We start from the raw sequence: 26,321 nt of genomic DNA, 5'->3' as shown, positions 1-26,321 counted from the left end.
ACCCTAAATTCAATCATTTCAGCCCCTAACTACAAGCAGTACAGCAACAAGCGTGTTTACTCTCACACTGTCCAGTTCATTCAAAAGAATGAAAGTCAAATATGTATTAGGTTTCAATACAATTAACAATAAACAATACAATAAAGGAAACCATTAAACCACATGATTGGATTTTAAGATTAATAGAGCACAAATGATATTTTATATAAAGGGCTATTCAGAAGGACCAGCACGCATCCCTTAAATGTCACTATAGGTTACATACACTCAATTGAGGGGTTAATAACATACACAAATATTATGAAATATATTCATTCTGATGGGGTGCAAAGCAATGCTCCAGCTATAATGACGTCTTTTGTAAAACTGTTCAATTCCTGTTTGATCGCACGCAGTCTGGCTTTTCTGATCCAGCTCAGTCTGGAGCTCTTGGCAAGACTAGTTTGCCCCCGATGACACTCCTTGACATCGCTTTTAACACCTAGCAATGTGGCAGCGGAGCTGAGACCATGCCATGCCTTTTAGTTGCTTTGGTTTCCTTCTAATTAGAACCGAAAGCCGTGATCGACGAATTGAACAGCAGAGCACTTTATACTGCTCTATCTGGCTCAGTGCAACGATGGTGCAGCCGCTAATTTCTACTACTACATTTATTTACAATTGCCGAGATGGATTAGTCTCACACACACACACACACACACACACACGTATGCGCTCACATGTGCATTGATGTATGGTGGCGGTGCTTTCTGCGATGCACAACCACATCAGCAAATGTGACACCGCAGTGTGTCTCCAGTCTCCTGCACATCTCCCGACTTTGCCCGAGCTCATCCCAGCCGGTGACCCTCAGCGGGCAAGAAGGTCCAGTTGCGTTACAGCAATGAAGGCGCATCTCCTACTGCAGTCCGCACCCTTTACCAGCGCCACACGGGGGGGGGGGGGGGGGGTTAGGCTCAAGTTTAAGCTAAGGACTTGTGTGTGTGTGTGTGTGTGTGTGTGTGTACATGTCAAACCCCGAGCTGTGGGATAGTGCACACTCAACAGCATTATAAAGCACCGATTTCAATTATCAGTGGCACAACCGGGAAGGACGAATCGATGGCACAGCGGCACCGCGCACACTCTTCCCGCATCAGACACAAGAAACGGCCAAATCAAATGCACACCGAGAGGCATCGCAGCGCAATCTGCCCCCAGAAAAGCCGCTGCCCTGCCTCTCACCCACCGACGGAGCGCAGTCTGCCGCGGACCACAGCGCGCATTGAATGACTTCACCTCCACCCAATGGCGCGGCGGCTCCGCCCCTCCCTGCGACGCTCCGACGCGGGCAGCCCAATGACCGCCGAGGGGGGCGTCGGATGGTGTAACTCACACCCCCCTGTGGGCTTATTGAGAGTTATAACAAGACATTCAGTCCAGAGAAGGGAGTGAGCGAGCAAGGAAGGGTATTTACTGCAAGACAGTTACAGGATCACGTTATACCTGTTACCACCAGCAAGGGAGAAGTGTAACACCTGGAGCCTGGTCAAGCTGGGTGGGCATGAACTGTATTAAAAACCAACCAAACAAACAAACAACAACAAAAAGCATCTCAGACCCGGAGCACAGTGATCTGGTACCCCAGCAGCATCACGCAGGCGTGCGACTCGGCTCTGTGGTGACTGACTGACAGTGACACGCGTTTGCACATTTACTTTGGTTCTGCACGGCTGCGGAATGACTGCATGAACCCGTTGTGTCCAAAAGGAGAAAGAGCTGATCACCTGATTGCTGTGTGTCGGAGCGGATCCCTGACAACTGCAGTGCATGGATTCAACAGAGCATCACTTACAGGGGAAAGTTGCATGAGAGAGAGAGAGAGAGAGAGAGAGAGAGAGAGAGGGGGAAAAAAAAAGGGATTTTCCAACACGTCCAAAACACAGCGCCACAATTTCCTCCAGCCCGGCGCGGCTCTGGTGCGGTGCGGTGCGGTGCGGTGGAGCGGAGCCTCGGCTCTGGCCGCTTATTCCGAGAAAGCAGACACTGTGCTGATTAATGAGGAGCTCAACACTGGAGTAATGCAAGTGCCGCTTGTGCGGACTGAGGAGGATCTGATCTAAGATGTGCGACTGCAATATTAGGCAACAGTATGCCTGTTTGAAAGCAGATACTCGCTAAACTGCATCCTCAGAAGAAAGCAGGGGTAAGGAAATGCACATTTCTGCTCACACACATACGTTCAGATCTCAATAATCATCCTTGCTTCAGCCGAGGGGAGTCTGTATGCTCACCCATGATGCTGGGTTTAAAAAGCAATGCAGTGTGTCGTTTTGATGGAATATATGTAGTGTTAGACTTTAAAGTTTAGAAGGCAAGTGCTCAGGAGACGTTTCAAGTCTCGTTTTGCAGTTATTGCAAGGTCTTGAAAGATGATGCTAAATACTTGAATGGCTGCTCTGGTTGCTGCAGCATTATCTTATCGCAAGCTCCTGGAGGTAACAGGAACATTTGACAGGGAACCAAAGATGATGCAAAAATATTAACATATTGTGCAGCTAGCAACACAGCTATAAAACAATTTGCTGGTAAGTATAATACAGAAACAAATACAAATCTGTATATGTTAAGGTTTGTTAGGTATTTCATTCCACATTTTTGTAGATTAATTTCAGTAAAACTATTTCAATTCTGTGATTAATAGATGGCCATTTAGGTTTGAGAGAGCAATTGGTAACTGACTGGGTTAATTGAAATATGCTTAACAGATCTGGTTGTTTTGAATGTGTTGTAATGATAACATAATTGTTGTTTATTTATAGGATTGTGTTGGCAGCTTCTATCCTACGAATTAGAGATTTCATGAATTCTGCAATCCAACAACATTGCATGGTACAGTACTGTCAAAATAAGGAAGGGGAAAACAATTAAAACACTAATCATGGACCTAAGGGATTTTTACCTGTTGGCCGCTCTGGTTGCCTGTTTTTGGCTAGATCCTGCGATAGCCCAAGAACTGATCTACCCTATTAGAGAGGAGTTGCAAGAAAATGTGCTTATTGGAAACATACCAAAGGATTTGAATATTTCTCATTTCAATGCTGCCACTGGAACAAGTGCTAGTCTGGTCTACAGACTTGTTTCGAAAGTTGGAGATACCCCTTTAGTCAAAGTTTTAAGCAGTACTGGGGAAATATTTACAACTTCGAACCGAATCGACAGGGAAAGACTTTGTCCGGGCCCTTCTTATGAAGAAAATGAATGTTCTTTTGAGATTGAGGTGGTCATCCTGCCAAATGACTATTTTAGGCTCATTAAGATTAAAATTATAGTCAAGGACACCAATGATAATGCCCCCATGTTTCCATCTCCTGTTATAAACATTTCCATTCCAGAGAACACACTGATAAATAGCAGATTCCCGATCCCGTCGGCCACTGATCCAGACACAGGCTTTAACAGTGTACAGCACTATGAATTGGTAAATGGGCAAAGTGCCTTTGGCTTAGACATTGTAGAAACACCAGAAGGAGAAAAGTGGCCACAGCTTATCGTGCAGCAAAACCTAGACAGAGAACAGAAAGACACATATGTAATGAAGATAAAAGTAGAGGATGGGGGCACCCCTCAAAAATCCAGCACTGCTATCCTTCAGGTAACAGTCAGTGATGTAAATGACAATAGGCCGGTTTTTAAGGAGAGCCAAATTGAAGTTCATATACCAGAAAACTCTCCTGTGGGTACCTCTGTTGTCCAGCTACAAGCAACAGATGCCGATGTCGGACCCAATGCCGAAATCAAATACATTTTTGGTACACAGGTTGCCCCAGCCACTAAAAAACTCTTTGCATTAAACAGCACCACAGGCCTTATAACAGTTCAGAGACCTTTAGATAGAGAGGAAACAGCTATCCATAAAGTGTCAGTCCTAGCCAGTGATGGCAGCTCAACTCCAGCCAGGGCAACAGTTACTATTAATGTGACTGATGTCAATGACAACCCTCCGAACATAGACTTGAGGTACATCATTAGTCCAATTAATGGCACAGTTTACCTATCAGAGAAAGATCCCGTTAATACAAAAATTGCCCTCATCACAGTTTCTGATAAGGATACAGATGTCAATGGCAAAGTTCTCTGTTTTATAGAAAATGAAGTCCCCTTCCACCTAAAGGCAGTTTATGATAACCAATATTTGTTAGAGACCGCATTACTGCTAGATTACGAGGGCACCAAAGAATACAGCTTTAAAATCGTGGCCTCTGATTCTGGCAAACCGAGCTTAAATCAGACTGCTTTGGTCCGAGTGAAGCTCGAAGATGAAAACGATAACCCTCCCGTTTTTAGTCAGCCTGTAATTGAGTTTTCAGTCCTGGAAAACAACGTTCGTGGTCTGTACCTCACAACTATCAGTGCCACAGACGAGGACAGTGGGAAGAATGCGGAGATTGTTTACCAGCTTGGACCTAACGCCTCCTTCTTTGACTTGGATCGTAAAACAGGGGTTTTGACAGCATCTCGGGTTTTTGACAGAGAAGAGCAAGAAAGGTTTCTTTTTACAGTCACGGCGAGAGACAATGGGACTCCTCCACTACAGAGCCAGGCAGCTGTGATTGTGACTGTACAGGATGAGAATGACAACAGTCCCAAGTTTACTCATAATCACTTTCAGTTTTTCGTGTCAGAGAACTTGCCAAAGTACAGTACAGTGGGAGTAATCACTGTAACAGATGCCGATGCCGGGGAGAATGCCGCTGTGACTCTTTCCATTTTAAGTGATAATGAAAACTTCATATTGGATCCTTACTCTGGAGTTATAAAGTCCAATGTTTCCTTTGACCGGGAGCAGCAGAGCTCCTATACATTTGATGTCAGAGCTGTGGACAGCGGTCGACCCCCTTGTTCATCTGCTGCCAAAGTAACAATAAACGTCATAGATGTCAATGATAATACCCCTGTTGTTATTTATCCACCATCAAATACGTCTTTTAAGTTGGTACCTCTCTCTGCTATCCCTGGATCCGTCGTGGCAGAGGTTTTCGCAGTGGATGTTGACACCGGAATGAACGCTGAACTTAAATACACTATTGTAAGTGGCAATAACAAGGGCTTGTTTAGAATTGACCCTGTGACTGGTAATATCACCTTGGAAGAGAAACCACCTGTGACTGAAGTTGGCCTTCATCGCCTAGTGGTCAACATAAGTGATCTGGGTTACCCAAAGTCGTTGCACACTCTGGTTCTGCTGTTTCTCTATGTTAATGACACTGTTGGCAATGCCACCTACATTTATGACCTTATCCGCAAAACCATGGAAACTCCTTTGGATAAAAATATAGGTGGCAGCAGTGAGACTTATCAGAATGGGGACTATCTGACAATTATGATTGCTATTGTGGCAGGGGCTATGGTTGTTATAGTAGTCATATTTGTCACTGTGTTGGTGCGCTGCCGTCACGCCTCCAGGTTCAAAGCTGCTCAAAGAAATAAGCAAGGTGCTGAGTGGATGTCCCCTAATCAGGAGAACAAACAGAACAAGAAAAAGAAAAGAAAGAAAAGGAAATCACCCAAGAATTCTTTGTTAAATTTTGTTACCATCGAGGAAACCAAACCTGATGACCCTGTACATGAACCAATAAATGGTACAATAAGCCTTCCAGCTGAACTGGAAGAGCAAGGTATAGGACGGTTTGACTGGAGCACTGCACCAACAACAACCTTTAAACCTAATAGTCCTGACCTAGCTAGGCACTATAAGTCTGCCTCACCACAGTCTGCTTTTCATCTCAAAGCAGACACTCCAGTGTCAGTAAAAAAACACCATGTGATTCAGGAGCTCCCTTTGGACAACACCTTTGTTGGAGGTTGTGACACCCTTTCGAAGCGATCCTCCACTAGTTCAGACCACTTCAGCGCTTCCGAGTGCAGTTCCCAGGGAGGTTTCAAGACAAAGGGCCCCATGCACACCAGACAGGTAAAGGAGCACTTTTACTGGTCTATCAGTACTGCATATAATTGCCCTATCCACCAGTACTAAAGTGCCAGTATCTATTTATTTGCTCTGCTTATGAGTCTGAAAAAAGGAACTGCCTTGAGACCACATTTATACAGTTTTTCACTTTGTGTACTTTTGAACCAAAAAGCATTCGTTTTTTTTGTTGTTGTTGGTTTTGTTTTCAATCCAAGAACCACATGCACATTTGTTTTTTTCTTCTGAAAAGCCTACACATTTCTTTATAAATGTTGTACATTTAACTCAAAAATGTTCTGGGTATTTAAATGAGTAAGAAATGTATTCTGCACAGGCATTCGGACTTAAATGGAGATTTGTTTATAAAATGTGTCAGTTGTGTGAAGACTAGACTAGTGCGCTCTTGTCAACATTTATGAAAGAAACATTTTTTTCTTACCTGTCTACTCAGTTTATCATCGTAGTCTTAGAGATTATATATATATATATATATATATATATATATATATATATATATATATATATATATATATATATACTCTTTCAGTTATGCTTAGTGGTGTTTCAAATGAGGATGTTTAACAGTTTAAGGCAGTTGGTTTGGTGGGAAAAAAATACAGTACATTTACTTCATGAATTCTCCCTTTTATTTGTGTTTCAGTTCTTGTTGCTTGTATGTGTGCAGATTAAGTCATGCAGAGTATTAGATTTTGCAGATTTTTTTGTTTAATTTTAATTACATACTTTTTTCTAATGTATGAAATTGATACCTTTGCGTACATACACAATGGACATAATTATATGATTTCATATCATCTGCATAGGCTTGGAAAAGTCATGCTGTGTAATAATTGCTCAGTGAATTAAATAAATTAATCAAGATTATACAGTGAAATCATCTAAGCTTAAATTAATAGTTTCTGTTCTTAGCAAAGCATACATAAACTAGCTAAGACCATTATGGAAGTTGAAATATATCCAGTTTATAAAGGATTAGGAATTAGTAAAACTCAAATTTCAACCTAATCCACTTTTTTCATAGACTTATTAATTTTCTGCTAATAAAGAACTTAACTACAACTTGCACTCTTAATTTTGTTAAACACAGTATGAAGCTCTAGGATAGCCTGTAGATGGCACTGTTGCACCATAAGGCATTTGATGGCAAGCTGCCAGTCTGCAGTATAGCTGTACAATGGGGGGTAAAGGAAGGATCAAGCTCTTTCTGCATTCAAAGAAATTCTAACGTTTAATGACAGTGTTAGTGCCTATTAAATATATTATGGTAATTGCAAATGTGGATGATAAAGACCTGCTTTTCAGTATATTGTATGAATGTATAGTCCAGTTTGGTATAGTATGTTTAACTGATTAACAATTAAAAGTAGCCAAGAAGAGAGAGAACCTAGCTAACCCTGGTATGCTCAGAAAAAAGGAGGTTCTGCCATTAACCATTTACATTTTAATATTCTAAATGTACGTAATATATGTCTGTGTAAACTGAAAGAGAATATGTTGAGAAAAACATTCTGGCAAATATCTTGAAATAGGTTCTGGTGGCATCTGAATTACCGAAATACAAAGAAAGAAAATGTAGAGAATTATTTGATAATCTCAACACATTTTGAGTGGTCCATTTACATGGGACTGATTTAGTCTCTTTTATGTTTGCAGCTCTGAAGGAAAGAAAATGACTGTGATTTGCAAGCCTTTAAAGTGAATATAGTAATTGGCAAAATTAGCAATTATGTTTATAACCCTCACTTACAAAGTGTTTACTACTTTACCCACGACCTAATTCATTACAACCGTACTATGAAAGATCACTGGTACTGTTCTTTTTAAATGTAAAATTATAAATTAATATCATTCCACTGGCAAAATAGTACATGTATAGCAATCATTTGATTCAAATTCCTCTTCTAAGCATGTGGTTTACCACAAAAATAATGTAGGACTTCTTTTGCATTCAGTGTGCAATATCATTGCTTAGGATAAAGCCTGAAGTTTGCTTTTGAGCTTTTGTTTTGAAATAAATGTTTGTTCTTTTCTGCAATACGAAGCATTAGTAGAGTTTTAGTGACAGCAGTTTTATTGTAGCCAGAGGCTTTACAGAAACTGTTTTATTACTTCACCCAAACTCTGCTGACAATGATAGGGCAATTAATTTTTTTGCCCCCAGTGAGCTATATTAGGTATAAACAACAGCTGTTAAAGACAAGAAAGCATAGCACTGTGTTTATGAGTCAACAAAGATCATGCATCATTCATGTATTTAAAAACACAATAGAGTTTGATTAGCAGTTGTCTTCACATATTTGTAACACAAACAAAATAATTTAACACTTTTTGTTTTCATTCAGGGTGGTTTGCAGAGACAATTAATTAGGTCTTGAGAATCCCCAAAACACGTGAAATGCATTGGCAGTTGTAGTAAATCTTGTTCAATAGTCTACATAAAGCATATAGGCTATTGGGTCTTCAGTTAGGAAAATACATTTGTATTTTTACATCTCTATTTTTGAAATGCAATGTATTACAATTTTAAGGGAGAAATCAATGGATACATGTTCATATGCAGTAATTGGATCTGTACGAGTGAAATCGTGAAAATGATTGAACTTGATGCAATAATTGCAATTAGAAAAAATGAATTTAGTTAAAAGCTGACTCTGATCATTGATCAACTTCAATGGCACAATTTATATGACTGTGGGAGGTCTTACAGTTCTGTTAAGTCATTCATTAGACCCCTATATTGATATAAAATATAATTATAACCATGCAAAATGTTACATTTATGTTCAAAAGTTGGGTATGTATGATCTTACATTATGGAAGTAAATCTAAAACAGACCTAGTTTTCTTGGCTCAAGTATTGTTAATCTAAACAAAAAGTAATGGCATCTTACTGCATGAAAAGTGTATGTTATTTTATTTTGTGGTTTACTGTTTCAGTGTTTGCTGTATACCTTTATGAGTCTCTAAAGGGCTTAGATAAAGGTACAGTTGTGAAGCGTTTTGTGTATTATTGTTCAGCAGCTATACTTTTGTTAGTACAATTTTAAGCCAAATACATTATGGAAAAAACGTAAGGGAGGTGGTAAATTAATGTACAATTCTCTCACTGAAAGTTATTTTTACGTTGTAAGACTGCCAGATAATGTAATTAAATAGTAATGAGGGCTTATGTTGTTTCCAAAATAAACTATGTAGTTTATCCGACAGGGTTGACAGTAGTTGTACTTCTGCAGTTTCTCAAGTTCAGATGAACCAAAATTAAATCAGAATAATGTGGGGGAAAAACTGTTCTTTCCTTGATCATGGTACATTTCAGTTGTTATACCTGGTTTGCTGACTTAGAAAAAAGACAGCATGACAGCATTACAGCAAAAGCGTTAGCCATTCAGAATAACCATGTAAAATGTGAATTCATTACAGAAACTTCAGAACTACCAGTGGTATTGTCTGCTGATTTCTTAAAGAGGATCCTGTAGTTGTTTGTTAATGGGTTCAGTTAGTTTGCAGTGACATGTGAAAAGAGACATGCCAGCTTCCCACTTTCACACAATAGACTGTTGCCATGTGCTAAAGTTTCTGGTTGCTGCTTGAGGTTAAAAACCTGACTTGAATAATTATGTTTTGCTAGGATGTAGTAACGTCGAATCGATTCAAAACAGTACAACCCCCTGCTTTCCACAATAAAGCAAGCTATTAAACAACAGGACAATGGCATTTGATGGTTATGATTTTCTTTGAGTGGTTTTATGGTTATCAACTGAATGGACATCTTATCCAAACAGGCATTCTAGGAGCCCAAATGTAATAGACTTGCCATTGTAATTTTCTGCCTTGAGGGAGTCTCCATTTTCTACAGGTTCATTCGCCATATTAATCAGGGATTAGTATATAACAGGCCCATAGGATTGGGGGAGTTTGAAAAGATTAATGGACTATGACAGTATCGCACCTAAGGCGAAAGTATGTTACACATTCTTCTTAGTTTTGCTGATGCAGACCACAGTGATACTCATGAATGCATATCTTCCTTTGCCCGCCTTTCTTTGGGATGTTGTCAGTCAGTACTTTATGTTACAGTAATCAATTATCAGGTTTCTTACAGAGCAGAACTAATTATATACTGTTAATAGAGTATTGTCCATTTTCCCCAGTTATCTTGCCCCCCCACCCCCAAGTCAGTTTGAATTTGGGCTGTCACTCCCAAACACCCATCGATGGTGTTGTCTGATCTCAGTCACTACTTTTCTTTTTACGCAAATCTTTCTTGTGATGATCTAAAGTGAATTCACCAAGCTGGGCCAAACTGAATTTGAGAACTCTGACAACAGTATGATTTTGCTTTTATTAATTTGCATGTGATGACCAATGCAGTTAAACATGAGGGTTTTATCAATGACATGCTACTGATTTCAAGAATAGATGTAATAAATATGGGCAGAAAACAAAGAAAAACAGACCTATACTATATAATAAGCTTTTATTTGTGATTATTTCTCTGTTATGGGTTTCCTTTAATAATGCAGTAAAAATGGCACCAATACCATTATTCTGCATGACTGTCCTCATCAAGTTCTGCATGGGGACAAGCTGACAATACAGATGTGTTTGTGCCTGTTCTTTTTGGTGCTTGGCATTTTGACACAATTATCTACATACATGCTCGCTGTAATATGACTGGACATAAGAGTCCAATTCTAATATTGAAGAAACATCGCAGCGTGTTCCAGTTGGTAGATATTGTCCACCTATAGCCACATCAAAATACTTTAGATTGCCTTACTGAATTTTCATTTTTTTGTGTATTTTGCAGGTAAACTGTAGTGGATGCTTTAAAAATATTACATCATGCTGTCAGTTACATTGATGCAAGATAGCACTTTAGACATCTCTATGATACAAACCATACTTAAGCAACAATTCCATCAAAGGGTGTTTTTTTGTTTTGCAATTCCCTTACCACTAGCCGGTTTTTCAGGTTTCTTGGTACAGTATGACATGTAAAAGTATTTTAAACAATTCAGATCAAATGCAGGCGAAGGGAATTGAGCACGTGACAATGCAGTGTTGTGAGATAGTCATCATCATCACCATCACAATTTCAGTGTATAATAAAAGAGAAAAGGTGTCAGCATTACCTTTATAAATGGTCACCCTCTAATAACATCCCGTAATTATTTGTGTTCCCAGGCCTCGGTATTCCAAGCATAAAATCAGTTGTCTAGTTTCTTTACATTATTTGTTCCAACAGACGACAATGAAATTCTATAAAAGCGTGGTACGCAACAGCTTAATACCATCTGTGTTCTCCGCTCCAGGTTACAGTCATTTCCTTTTAGCAAGCATCTCCATCTGCCCTAAAATCTGTCCAGATATATTCTCGACCGCTGAGACAAGAATGCCTGACTAATAAATATATCAACATTTCAGTGGTAGGACTTTTATTTTATTTTTAAATATATATATACATCCCCAGATGTATTCATAATGTGTGTAACTATGTGTTGATTTAGCAAGAGAATGCAGGTGTACCCTCAGTATTTAGTTTATAAACTTCAACGAACATGAGTCGTATAACCAGCAATATGTATGTGTATATATATATATATATATATATATATATATATATAAAATATAAATACAATATATATTCATTCCTTAATACACAATGTTCAATTTTATTCCAGCAATCCGTACTTTGTGAATCTTTCTATGACTTTGACAACATCGAGGACTTGCTTCATGTAGCATTTTAATATGTCCATCAACTTCTCATGAGGTATATTCGACCATTTCTCCATTCAGTACCTCATCAACTACTCCAGCTTGTGTAACTTGTTCTTGCAAACTGCAAAACATTGAGGTCTGCAATTGAATATGGTCAATCAAATACATTGATTGTGTGCTCCCTTGACCATTTGGTTATGGGTTTGAGTGTTTGGTCTTAACCATTGTGCTAGAAAGTCCATTTGCGACCAACCTTCAGCTTCTCGAAGGAGGCTGAGTTTCAGGCAAACATATCCTATTATGATTTGGAATCCATCCTTCCCTCAGTTCTAACAAGGGCAGTGGGACTAGAGAATGAAAAGCAGCCCCAAAACAAATCATTTTTAACTCAATGATTGATATGACCTTCTCCTCCACATGAGCTACACTGTGCCTAATATATCACAGGTCAACATGTCCAAAAGATACGCTTTGTGAACCATGGAGGCATATCATTTTTGCTCATGCACTGTTTTTCATGCTCCAGTCCTGGTACCCTGATTGAAATGATGGATTCCAAATTAAACCAGGATGTTTTAGCCAAACTCCTGGTATACACTCTGTCAAGATGCTCAAGCTTGGTTGCAAACAGATTTTCAGCTCAATGGTAATTGGAAGCACACATCTGAGTCTACGGCCAAGTGGGAGCACAAGATCAATGCTCTTGATTGGCGATTACAATCACCAGACCTCAAACCAACGGAAAATATGCAGTACAAAGGGAAAAAAAGCACTCCACAAGCACAAGCTACACAATCTGGAGGCGCTGAAGAGGTTCTGAATGGAGGACTGGCTGAATAGGTCATCAGAACCAAAGGAAGATCAATTAATTACTCATTACCGGGCATTTGAACATGGAAATGTGGTATTTGGAAATAGCTTATGTGTCTATTCTTGACAGATTGCTATTGGTACATAAAGTAGTGATAGTTATACAGTTGGTATTTTGTGGTGTTTGTCATCCAAGCATTACTTAACATGGATTTCAACAGTACTGCTCTTTGGCATGTCCTTCAATATTAGGCTGAGAACATTTCAAACAAATTTTCTATATATTTATTAAACTTTAATAACCCATTGTGATGTCACAAACATCTTTGACATTTGACAAATTTATTTTCCCAACCTGTCAGACTTCTGTATGGGACTCATCATGCTGGGTTGCTAAGGGTTTATATTTATATGCAGGTGCACTCCACTTATATTGCACCCCAAGGGACCATGGGAATCAGTATTTTATAAACAAAATACGATGTAACTATTATAATAATAATAATGATTATTATTATTATTATTATTATTATTATTATTATTATTATTATTATTATTATTATTATCATGACATAATTACTTAAAATAGAAGTAAACCTAAGCTGCCAAACTGCCAAACATGAGTTTTGTATGGCCTACATTCTGTTTTCATTAAATTCATATTAGGAACAGTACTAGATTAATGCCATCAACAACAAAGCAAAGGTATACAAGTATCTATAGTGTTATACCAGCTATATAATATATTTGTTTCGTATAGTGACTTTGTCTCTGTTCTTCATTATTACAGTTGTTTTCTGCAGATCCATTATTTGATGCTTGATTTTGTCTTTGTTTTTCTACATTTGAATTATGGTTTATTAATTAAATGTTTTGCTCAATGCTAAGCGCTTTTGGTTTTTGGTTGTCGTCAATCTCATACTGTAGTGTCTTTGTTGATGTTACTGGTGCCAAATCCCCACCCCCCCACTGTCCTGGATGTATGTTTTATCCAGAAAACAATTTGTCTAGAATATTACCCATCGACACCCATGTTATTTAGTCAGGACCTGGCTTTTCAGTACTTTGTAAACAGCGATTCATTTTAACATGATCTGTTATAAGTGGAGTGCAACTCTGTGTGTGTATACATATATTTACATATACATACAGAGAAAGATATCAATATAGATGTGTGTGCGTGTGCGTGTGTTTGTTGTGTTGTTAAACAACTTCAGTGAAATATATTTTATTTATTTTTTTAATAGAGACCTGTAATAAAACACAAGCCATTGCAAATTACCAGGAATACAATATAAACCCAGTTATGTCTTAATACCTGCGATTGCAAGGTTAGTTTTTTTTTTTTCTTCAATTAAAAAATTGATTATTAGTTATGTGCCGACCCCCACATTCCACAATTAACTTCCATGTTTTCATAACTTCTGGACATAAAGTAGCTATATTTCTGTTCAAATATTCATAGTTTAGCTACTTGACATATGTTATTATCAACACTACTATTCAGCTTATTGTAAGTTTGTATTCTCAAAAATTTGACTAGTGTTACAACCTGATAGGCTTATATGCAACATAATGTTGTTGAACTAAAGGGTTTGGAAAAAATGTTTCTTTTCTCCTGGTTTATAACCTTATTTTTGGCAAAAGGGGCTCAATTTAAATTGAGGAAAAATTCAAAAGGTACTGTTATGTTTGAATTAACTGACACCCCTTAGTTTTATGATAAGGGGGTAATGCAACCTGACAGTAATTGTCTGTATTGTTCTGTGTCTGCATGACCAGAAAATTATGTGAAGGTTGTGAAACGATTGTGAACTTACATACAAATCTTAATGCATCTTGACATACGGGTTTTGTTCAAAAGATTTGCCATGATACTTTCTTCCCATAATCTAACAGTTCTATAGGCACTCCAGGCAGTGTGGTTTTATATTTTGATGTGGTGAGCTTTTGGGAATTACTCCTGGGGTCATCTTGTCAAAAGTGGAACATCACAATGCCATCATCAGTGTGGTCATGTAAAAAATAAATAATCAAATAGAATGTGTGTAATATATATATACTCACACATACACAAAGTTTCAAATTAAGTGTTATTCTGCAACTGACCTCATGTCTAATTGAATCTGTATGACTGCATTTATGTAATTTATAATGTATATAAAATATGTTTTTTATGTAAATTGAACTCCTGGTAATCTTGCTTAATGTGTTGTGTTATATTATATTGGACTTGTTTTGCTTTATGTAATGTAAACCTTATACCTGAAATCTGTATATATACATATATATATATATATATATATATAATATACACCATTCTAAAGAATTGTTTGAGCACTGTTTACACCGTTTTATAATTTCACAATAAATGTTTAAAAGCGATTCCTTGTTTTTATTCTTAATTTGAAACTGATTAATTAGTATAAAATAATGTGACCTAAGCAAGAACATTCTCCAAATATACAATTTTATTAGGAAGTTTAATAGAAAACAGGTTTCATATTTTTTTGTTTTACATTATTCACACATATTTCAAGAAACCCTTAATTTCTTAATATTATTGTGATGTTATGATCATACAAATAGAATCTTGATGTCAGTGCTGCTTCAGACCCATTTTTCTGCAAATCTCTCAATCTTCCATGTACACAATGGAATAAAAAGAAAGTATCATCTGTAGATTAATAATACTTAATAATTATTATAATTGGATAATACAGTCAAGCATTACAGTAGCCATATGAGTCATTACAGAGCCCATTCTATACTCCAGATAGTTTCTTAAGGAAACATTTCTGAAGACAGACAATCATTACTATTCATTATGTATCTGCATTTTACAAAATCTTGATAATAGTGGAATTCATATGTAATTATGTATTTTGCTTCTAGATGGTGATGCTTTAAACATTATAGTAAGAAGGGTTATGTACCTTTCTGTTAAGTAATTCATGCATTTTGGCTGCATTCTCAGTCAAACTAATTGCATATTTTTCTGTACTGGTTGCAGTCTGTCAGTAATATTTAACAAGCACCTGGAAAATCCTTATTCTTGAAATTATTCATTCCTTTTGCAATTCTTATTCATAAAACATTCCCCATACTGGAGTATATCTTATTTCTTCCACTATTTATATTCCAAATACTACTACATCATCTGAATGGAACTTGTTTGTGCATGTGTGTGTATATATATATATACCTACAGAAGTAATGTAGATTCTGCAAAACATTTTCCTGGAAAACACATTTCTAAAAATGCTATGCAATGACACGTCAGTTTCATACCTGAATGTTTGAAGGAAAAAAATAAAAAAATGTGATAAAAGGAGATATCTACACTGTATCCTTGCTTTAAGTACTTTGCTTTCATAAATAAAGTATTGAGTAGTTTAGGGTATTTTCACTGATAGATATGTCTAGCATACAAGCGCACACACACATATACATATACATTTGTGTACATAGGGCATGGTAACATACATGTATTCACAATTCAAAGACAGCAAAGAATAAGCATTGAGTAAAATGGAAAGTACTTAGTTATGAAAATGCTTTATCTCAACAAAGACTGATAAAATGGCATATGATTGCTGCCAATATGTCTTTAGGTTAAATCTGCTAGTCTATCAGCCTTTATATGATACAATGGTTAGTTTCTCTGATGAAAGATACACTCAACCACTATGTGTATAAAGGAAATGTATATATATATATATATATACACTTATTATTATTGTATATTTTAATGAATAAACAACTATATGGAAGCCACAACTATGATTTGTGAAATCCGTTCAAAACAAAACAATTGTCAAAACTCACATTGGTAAAAAATACACACAGCAGGTTGTTTTAACAAAACTGCTCTGTATGAATATATTGATTGAATTGTGCTGCACTCTACCTTTGGCTAAATGTAAACATAACCCATGTACGTACTGTTAAAAGTATTACAGATGTAGTTGTAATATTACATGTAGTGTTTCTGGAACAGGTGTTAGCCTCGCCTTCCTCAAGCCTCCCCAAATCAGATGTATTTGCAAAGGTTAAATAAGGCTCAGGGAGACGTATACCTATAGTTAACTGTGCATAACTGAATCGTGTTCATTACTTTTGTTTTTGCAGCCAGTTGATGAGGGTGTTGTGAATAATATTACTTAACCTGATGAGGCATTACAGCTTCAGAGACCACCTCGAGAAGAAGGCAGTTAACAAACGTGTGCTAGGTGGTGTACAGGTCTTCGGTAGATGAAACAGATAATTTTGTTCCTTCATTAGTGTCACACGTGTATTGATTTTCCATCACGACTTAATCATTTTGAGATTTTAGTCAACCATGTAAGCTTAAGGGCATAGAAAACCTAGTGAATAAAACAAGTTGTCATAAGGGTGTCACACAAGGGAGAGTTTGACTATTGACTATTGTTTTATTGTCAAGGGGAAAACTAATGCTAGGGTTTAAAAATGCCTTACAGCATATTTGCAGAATGTCTGCATTTTCTTTTCTTCATTTCATTATTTTGAACTGATCCTTGCACAGTTTTAAATATCCAATTATCTGCACAGCTATACATTTGACTTTATTTTGATTATACCATTACTGCAGTCCAACTTGTAGACAGATTGTCAAAAATTAGGGAAATGTACCTTTTTCCGCTCTCTATATAGTAGGCTGTAGAAATCATGAGCTTAGCTCAGTTCAGTAGATTGTACTGTCTGTGATAAAAGTAAATATGCCTCTAGTTTTTCTTCACTCTTTCTAATCAAATACGATTTCTTGGTAGAAAATGTGGCATTTAGGAGTCAGAGATCTAAAAGAAAATTATTTAGCTCAAGGGGAAATTTTGAAGTACTTGGCTTGGTGTTTCTTTCAATTTGAAGGCACACTATGAAAATAGAAGATGGCCCATCCATTAAATCTAAAAGACAGAAGCATACATTATCTAGCCAGAAACATCCAATGTAAAAGCAAATCTTTGCTGAGAAAAACATACATTGTAACAATGAACTCTGATAATGAGACTCCCATTGCCCCATAGGTTTTCCTCAGATCTCTCTTTGTCTGCTCCATCACAAAACCCACATTCTTTCAGTTCTTACTTTTTTTTAATTAAACAGTGGTGTTTCTCCAAACCTATTTTTGAAGACAATTTAAGACAGGTGAGAACACAGGACCCCTGAATGAATAGTGGCAGGTCATGATGCAGTGGACAGTTATCCCTTAATGTGTTTATCAAAGATTGCTTTGTTCTTCTTGATTGCACACAGTATGTATGCTTATAAATAGATCTGTGGAGAGAAAGCAAAGTATTGTATCATAATGAAGGGTAAATAATAATAAAACAGTACTATCATCTTCCAGATTTTACATCAAAGCAGACAAGTTAGTACAGGTAATAAGCTATATAGAGTTTATCTCAACTAGCTATTCAACACATTCTGAACAGTTTTGGTCAGATTATTTCCTCATGGGGTAAGTACCATTGCAGTCAATACCATATAATACTACTACTATCTTGCATTATTTATTTACCTAGTTTGAACAAAACATGTATTTGTTCCTGTCTGAAAAATAGGCCAAGCTGTGCAGCTAAAGAAAGCACATAAATACCACATCATTTCTAATTGTGCAGATTATACCACACAGGTTTACATTTAATTATCAATTCCTGCTGCTTCATATCTGCCAACATTAATTTGCACAGTGAAATCCATCTTGACCACAATAATATCCTACACAAACAATCAATTGACAGCATCCCCTGAGCTATAATCAACTCACAGAGAATGTTAAAGAGGTTTTATTAAGGGAAAACATGGTATTTGAATAACGTTATTTTTGTGATTAATTCATATAGTAAAAGCAGAGCTACAAAGTCCCATGTTTGATATTCACAGCTGTGTCTTCACAGCTCAGAAACAGCGGTACTGTGTTCTACCACCAGATTTAAGAGGGATGGGAATACATTTGTGTGCCAAGTCATACACAATTGGCATTAATTTGGGAAGTAAATATTTGTTGCTATATACAGTACAATAATGGTCTGAATTTCAAAATGTTTTCTGTTCTAAACTAGGAAATTTCATATTTCATTTTGATGCACTTCTTAGCATGATTGATTCAGTTAGTTTCAGCTTGGCCTGATAATTTGGAGACCAATATGTTATGCTGATATAGGTATGAAATTGTCAAGTGCTTCATGGATGGTGATTTCAACAAGATTCAATAAGACTCGGTCACCATTCATGTATGTATCTCTAAAGTGTTATAATGTATTTGTTTATCCATCACTGTATGGTAAAATAAGTTGATCAGCCCTGCTTATTGTGGAACTTTGGGCTTCCAAGAATAGTGCAATGTTTTCTGCACAAATAAACCGTACTAGAGTTCTTGTTCGCTTTTCATTTATGATACAAGTGACAGTTTGAAAACGGTTTAGATACTGTTTTTTGTTTGTTGTTTTTAGTTCCAATCTGGACTTGAGTTTAGGACTAAAATATTTTTTTCATGGGAGATTAACGCAGTTGGCTGAGTACGGTATGTCTTGCCTTTAAAACCACTACAGCACCGTGAACTGGTAACTTACATGTTTCTTCATTACATTTTCTGTCATTACATTTAAAAATCACATTAGTACTGTAGTTGTGAATTGCATTGTTTTGCAATTGTGTATGTGTGTGTATATATACAGTGCATCCGAAAAGTATTCACAGCGCTTCACTTTTTCCACATTTTGTTATGTTACAGCCTTATTCCAAAATGGATTAAATTCATTTTATTTTCCTCAAAATTCTACAAACAATACCCCATAATGACGACGTGAAAGAAGTTTGTTTGAAATCTTTGCAAATGTATTAAAAATAAAAAACAAAAAAAGCACATGTACATAAGTATTCGCAGCCTTTGCTCAATATTTTGTTGAAGCATCTTTGGCACCAATTACAGCCTCAAGTCTTTTTGAGTATGATGCTACAAGATGGGCTGTCATGTGCCTTTTACTGAGGAGTGGCTTCCGTCTGGCCACTCTACCATATAGGCCTGATTGGTGGAGTGCTGCAGAGATGGTTGTTCTTCTGGAAGGTTCTCCTCTCTCCACAGAGACACGCTGGAGCTCTGTCAGAGTGACCATCTGGTTCTTGGTCATCTCCCTGACTAAGGCCCTTCTCTCCCAATCGCTCAGTTTGGCTGGGTGGCCAGCTCTAGGAAGAGTCCTGGTGGTTCCAAACTTCTTCCATTTACAGATGATGGAGGCCACTGTGCTCATTGGGACCTTCAATGCTGCAGAAAATTTTCTGTACCCTTCCCCAGATCTGTGCCTCAATACAATCCTGTCTCAGAGGTCTACAGACAATTCCTTGGACTTCATGGCTTGGTTTGTGCTCTGACATGCACTGTTAACTGTAGGACCTTATATAGACAGGTGTGTGCCTTTCCAAATCATGTCCAATCAACTGAATTTACCACAGGTGGACTCCAATCAAGTTGTAGAAACATCTCAAGGATGATCAGTGGAAACAGGATGCACCTGAGCTCAATTTTGAGTGTCATGGCAAAGGCTGTGAATACTTATGTACATGTGCTTTTTTTGTTTTTTATTTTTAATAAATTTGCAAAGATTTCAAACAAACTTCTTTCACGTTGTCATTATGGGGTATTGTTTGTAGAATTTTGAGGAAAATAATGAATTTAATCCATTTTGGAATAAGGCTGTAACATAACAAAATGTGGAAAAAGTGAAGCGCTGTGAATACTTTCCGGATGCACTGTATATATATATATATATATATATATGTGTGTGTGTGTGTGTGTGTGTGTGTGTGTAAGTATTACACAGTTAAAAAATAAATAAATAAATAAATAAATAAATAAATAAATACAAAATCATTGTTTCAGGAATACTGGCTTTTAACGTATTCCATCAACTGACAATCAAGCTGAAATTTCATTACAATAGATAACACCGGAAACAATCTTTTATCTGAATGGTCTTGACAAGTAAAACTGAAAGTAACCGTCTGACTCTGGCAGAGAATAATAAAGGCATGTCTTTCATAGATGATGATACGGTTATGTAACAGTGTTCCTTTCCCAAATGTAATTACCTCCATGGTGGAAATGTGTGGTTTAATGTGGTACCTCTGCCTATACTCAGAGACTTTGGAAATACGATTCTGCTGTAATATGCCTCTTGCAAGTGATGATGTTTAAAGTGTATACTGAGTTTATAAGCCTCAGCTCTGATTAAACTAAAGTTAATAAATGCCTCAAATGGTCACCTTTAACAGTGCAAACTTTTTAATATTTTTGGGATTGCTTTATTAGCAATCTGCTGAAGGCTCTACTTTGTAACAACATATTTTCTCGATTAATTTTCACCCTTCGTTTATTCTTCCAGATATGAGAATAAACCTGCATGCCACAGAGGCTCTATTTTTGATCACGCTTTAGATTGGATTCAGTCTTTGAGTTGTAAAGACCAAAGGACTGCTTAGCAGACTGCAGCTGCTGCGTTTCACACTAAAGGAAGCTGATGGTCAAAGACAAAGGCAAACAAATCTTACGTTTCCTGCCTTGAAATGCCTTCCTTGTAGTTTTGGGAGTCCCTATGTATCTCTCCTTCAGTAGGTGAGTTTTTATTTATTATTGTGTCAACTTTCAGAGCAAATTAAATAATGTGTATACACAACATTCAAGGTGTATGCATGTTTATACAGTATATATTTTAAATAGATTTTGGGAGCATACAATATCCCTGTGATTTTGTAGAAACCCCTCAGCTTCCAGACAAGAAATATATATATATTTTTTTAGTATTATGTATGTGAAGTTGGGATTGCATTTATATCTGGATATGTAGACAGTAATCTTGGTCTCTCTGTCAGGAAGCACAAAGACAGATAAACACATAACTTCACTCACTTGGAGAAGGGTAAACCTAGAAACATTTCCAAACACAGTCTAGTCTCTACAATTGTACAGAATGGTAATGGCTGTCTCTTGTCAATAAAAGAAAAACTAAATAATGGCACTGATGTGGAATCACATGTACAGGAAACGTGAGTGTACTAAAGAGAGTGAAGGGATGGATGGGTATGCAGGCCCCTGTCCATTAGCTGTACAATAGCTGACACTGTTTCTGTTACTCTGATTCAAAGAAAAGTCTGTGGCTCTTTGGAATAGAACACTAAGCAGAAACTATGTAGGAAAGACATGTCACTCAGACAAATCTTTGCATTTAAGCTGTCACTGCAACCTGCTTTGTATAATATATATTTAGGTTGTTTAACAAAAGCCTATTTAAAGAAACCATTTAAAATAATGTGAGCATCACAAATGCAAAACAATGCCTCCGAATAGGAAAGAATCAACAACAGAACTGTGATTATCAGAACAGTGCTCACTTGTGGCCGTGAAACCTGGTTACTTAATGGAAAAACGATACAGAAACTGTGGATGACACAAAGAAGCATGGAAAGATGAATGCATGGAATGACAAGTAGAAAGACAAATAAATGAATGGATCTGAGAATAAACCAAAATATGTGACATCATTGAAATAGTGAAAATGTTAAAATGGCAATTGGCCGGACACATTGCAAGGAAAACAGATCACCTAGAAGATGACCACATAAAAAAGGAGAAGATTAAATAATACACTTTGCAGGCGTGACATGGGAAAGGGAAGCTGTAGATCGAAGCAAGTGGAAACATTTTTGGGAGGCCTTCATCCAGCAGAAGATCAATATAGGTTACTGCTGCTGATGGTGATGATGATATAGATAAATATATAGATATCAAGTCAAATTGTACACATATGCACATTACATCTGTAGTATTTTTTAACCAGATCTTTAGCAATTCACAGATATTGGCAGGTATGAATGGTTAGTGATATATTGTACATATTGTTATACACTTCTGGGAACTCTTTAACCTGGGTACAGACTTTTGAAATAAAGAACAGTTGTTTTGCCATTGTCCCTCATTAAGAGGAAAACACAACACACACTATCCAAACAATCCAAAACCTTAGCTCTTAGTAATATGTCAATATTGAGAAGCCTGGTGGGAGAACACATAAGCAGATTTACGTAAAATGTTAGGTATTCAAACATAATAATACTGTATACAAATATGATATTACACAAAGAAAGTTGGAGGCATGCCATATTTTAAACAATTGGATTTTATTTCAGATTTATTTGAGGTTTACAGGATAGCACATTGTTTGTGTGAAAGGTTTTAGTATTTATTTTATTTTACATTTTATTAGTATGCTTCTCAGCTCTTTCTCCTGGCTGAAAATTAAATACCATTTGGGATAAACTGTATTGTTTCTAAGCCTTGTGTTTTGGTTGGATACTAATTATATTAATTTAACTTTGGCCTATAGAAATTATCTACAGTGAATCCCTGAGCTATTGACTATAATTCATAATTCATGTAGTATGGTTTGGGACTTGCATGCATGTGGTTCCTCTATTCAGTGATGAGAAATAAAGATCTTTACATGGGCTATATATGTGACTGTTTAAAATATGTATTCCAATAGTGCATGGAAATAATAATTAAAAATAAATAATTTATTGTCAGTTTTAGTGATGCATAGTGCTGTCAAATCTGTTAATTTCCATGAGTCATTTTCTAAAACAGTCTCACTTCAATAATTAGTGATTCCAGTTGACAATGGAAGTGGTCTTTGAAGGTGACAGAGGATACTGTTAAGCATATGTTTAAACCGTAAACTCATTGTAATTTCTGTTTCCGTAATGTTATAAATATATATATATATAATTTAACAATACCATGTTAGTGTTCTTGCACTCATACATAGTATAGTATAGTGTTTTAATGGCAGAGGTTTGGAGGATTGATGTCTTTCAAGCATTAATTCCATGATGTTCAAAGGAAATGTTAAATGTATTTTTAAGCCCACATTAGTGGATAATGGATGCTGTAACTGCAGTTGCTTTTCATGCTGTTCACACATATGTTATTTGTTCTGGCTGTGAGACTCCAATAGAATAAGATTTTTTTTTTTTTGCACAAGAATGCTTTGGTATTCAGAAAAGGGACAATTCACTAGGATACATTTATATTCTGAAATGCAGATTCTTCTTATTGTGTTATAAAGATAGTTCAAACATAAAAGCATCATGACGATTCCATATCCTGTCATGCCTGAAAAACAAGATTTTTGGCAAAATGTTTCATTAGTAATATGTATTAAACTTAATTCTCATGCTTTTGGGTTATACCCATTATTCCCAACATTATAGTATCCTTTTTAATCATGCCCATTGGTGTTTTCTCTAACTGTCATTAAATAATAGGCTAAATAAATAAATTACATTGTTGGTGGTGGTGGTGGAGGGGTGCTTACGAAAGCTAGAGGGGGGATTGTGTTTAATTCTACACAAAACCAATTAATAGGAGAAAAGTGTTTTCATATAGGTTTTTGTGTACATTTTTTTCAACGTTCAAGCATTTCTTTGGCCAGGTACTACCGATTTTTGATAATAGCTGCAGAAAACACCTGAACGCTTAGGCAGTGTAACAGCCTGTATTTTGCATAAATGTGTATTATTAGGCACCACACCAATATTTTAATGTAAATATCAATAATAATAACATCAAGCATAGAATAGGTCTTAACCATCTAAACAAGAATCTTCGGTTTACTCTCTTTTCATTTTAGCAAGTGTCTTTATTTGCTCTAAAAACTGATTAATCCCAGTTAACCAACAATTAATTCTGAGTTGATGGTTTATTGGGCTCGTCCTTATTTAAAAACATTAAATACAATTCACTTGTAATTTAACTGTATAAATCAGGATTGTTTAAGTTACTGACACAAAGCATTCCTGACTGTGAATCATTGCTTTCTCTTTCTTTTCAGTAAGAAAAAGCTTTGCCTGAAAATATGTTAAAAGGCACATAGATGAATACAAATAAATGAATGGCTTTTGGATTGAGGATTGACTGATTGTTCCACCCTTTTTAGAAATTTAGTTGACAACTGTTAGTGCATCCGAGGAACATGTGGCAATTTGGTTTTAATGTATCTGTTTTTACTCTGTAACGGCTAAATTGTCCTTTAAAATCATCTAAACTCTTTCTTTCTACATGCAAATTTGAGAATAACATTTTAGTCTCTAATGTAAAAAACGGTTAGTGCTGAGCTTTTATCACAAATGCTATGCATGACTGTAGTTGTGTTATTAAAATTTCTTCTTGGAACCGTTTCATAGCTTGTGATTGTAAATTATAGTTATTCAGTTTCTCACTGGCTTGAAGCCTTGATTGTTGGCATTTTATTCAACTTGTTTTATTGTGCTATGATGCTGAGTCATTGAACCTCCCCTAATGCCCACAAAAAATTACATATGGAAAGTTCAGGAATATTGATGTCATCAGAAGCATGTGATACAGATTGAAACATTTGTAATAAACCAAACAGTATACATTTCTATTATTATTATGTTTCTTCATAACTTGAGCAGTGCTGTATGCCTGTCCCATATACATTTTGGGGAGTATTAAACATTATGGAAGAGCTTTTATTACTCAATATAAGTAAGCACCTGAAAGCAACAGAAATTTTCCATTATGTAAATTATTTATATCTCAACCTTTTCCCATTTGAAACAAAACTGCCAAAGAAAAATAAACATTGTTTTATATTATTTAAGCCCGGTCCTTCAAAGCCAGTGCCCAAGGGCTGCAGGGTCTTCTGGTTTTCATTCCAGTGGAGCTCTTCAGCAGTAAATTGAACTAATTGTGCAACTGAATCAGTTTTTCCCCAGGCCTTTATTTCGGAAATTATTTAAATAGACCTATAAAACCTGCTGGATTTTGGCCATCAAAGACCCTCTGCGTATGAGCGTCACTGCTGTAGGTAGATGACACTACACCAGCAGTCCAAGCCTGGTACTGTATAGCCCCTTTCACGCTAAATATCATGTTAACCATGTCTGATTAAGCCAATGATTAGTTCAATTAGGTAATTGAAGGCTCAGTTAGAATGAGTCCCTGTGGTTTTCCAGGATCAGAGTTGAAGACCCCTGCTCTAACTCACAGATGTTCTGCAAAGTAGATCTAAAACAGCACATATCCTATGGCACCATGCCCCTCTAATGGTTCATTTTGTTCCTCAAATAAAAAGTTTCTCTTTTAGTGTTTGCGAGAAATATAGTTATATGAGGTTGATGAAGGATGAATCGTCATATTAAACATATTTTTGCATTATAGTTTTTAATATATAATTTGTGTAGTATTACACTCCATTCTAACTGCTGCTATTGATGAGTTAGAACTGTCTGGTTCTTGAGGTCCACAATGCTACAAGATTTGAATGACTTAATTAATCAAGTTAGTCTTTTAATTGGTCAATTGCTTCTTCTTTCTTCTGGTGATCAGTTCAGGAGTCCTATATAACCCGAGGGATCACATCCTCCAGCAGCAGAACTGGGCACCCCTGGGCTAGAGAGTAATCAATCGGATGTAGCCAATTTTATTTTAATTTTGAATGCTACTTCAAAGCAAACGTTACCCCATTTTCTACAGGGTGTCAATTGCTACTTCTCTTAGATTTGTAATATATTATAACTAATTTTGCATAAAACATTTGTTGTCATTGAGTGAGATAGCTGGGTGTGTGGCCTGATGCTTCTGAAATTATGTATACAGTTTTTTTTATTTTTTTTTATAACTATTATGCCCCCAAACAGTAGTGCTATATTTAAAATTATATTGAATGGAATGGGAAATTGCTCAGTGAGCGTACCAGCTGGCATACACATGTATATC

At 36.4% G+C, this 26,321-nt stretch overlaps 1 protein-coding gene across 3 annotated transcripts in view; it reads left to right on the top strand.

Moving 5' to 3' along the window:
- Positions 1–1,427: 1,427 nt before the first annotated feature.
- The window catches only part of pcdh9 (protocadherin 9), a 246,869-nt gene continuing 221,975 nt past the window's right edge, over positions 1,428–26,321 (top strand). For all 3 annotated transcript variants that reach the window (XM_066706682.1, XM_066706683.1, XM_066706681.1), the window contains exons 1-2: positions 1,428–2,185; positions 2,802–5,953. In XM_066706682.1, the coding sequence (XP_066562779.1) occupies positions 2,921–5,953 (3,033 nt within the window). In that variant the 5' untranslated portion in view covers positions 1,428–2,185; positions 2,802–2,920. The remainder of the gene's footprint in view (positions 2,186–2,801; positions 5,954–26,321) is intronic.

Source organism: Amia ocellicauda, chromosome 6 (assembly GCF_036373705.1).
Source record: "Amia ocellicauda isolate fAmiCal2 chromosome 6, fAmiCal2.hap1, whole genome shotgun sequence".
NCBI lineage: Eukaryota > Metazoa > Chordata > Actinopteri > Amiiformes > Amiidae > Amia > Amia ocellicauda.
The sequence above is the reverse complement of the archived record's forward strand: the minus strand, read 5'-3'. Positions and strand labels throughout refer to the sequence as shown.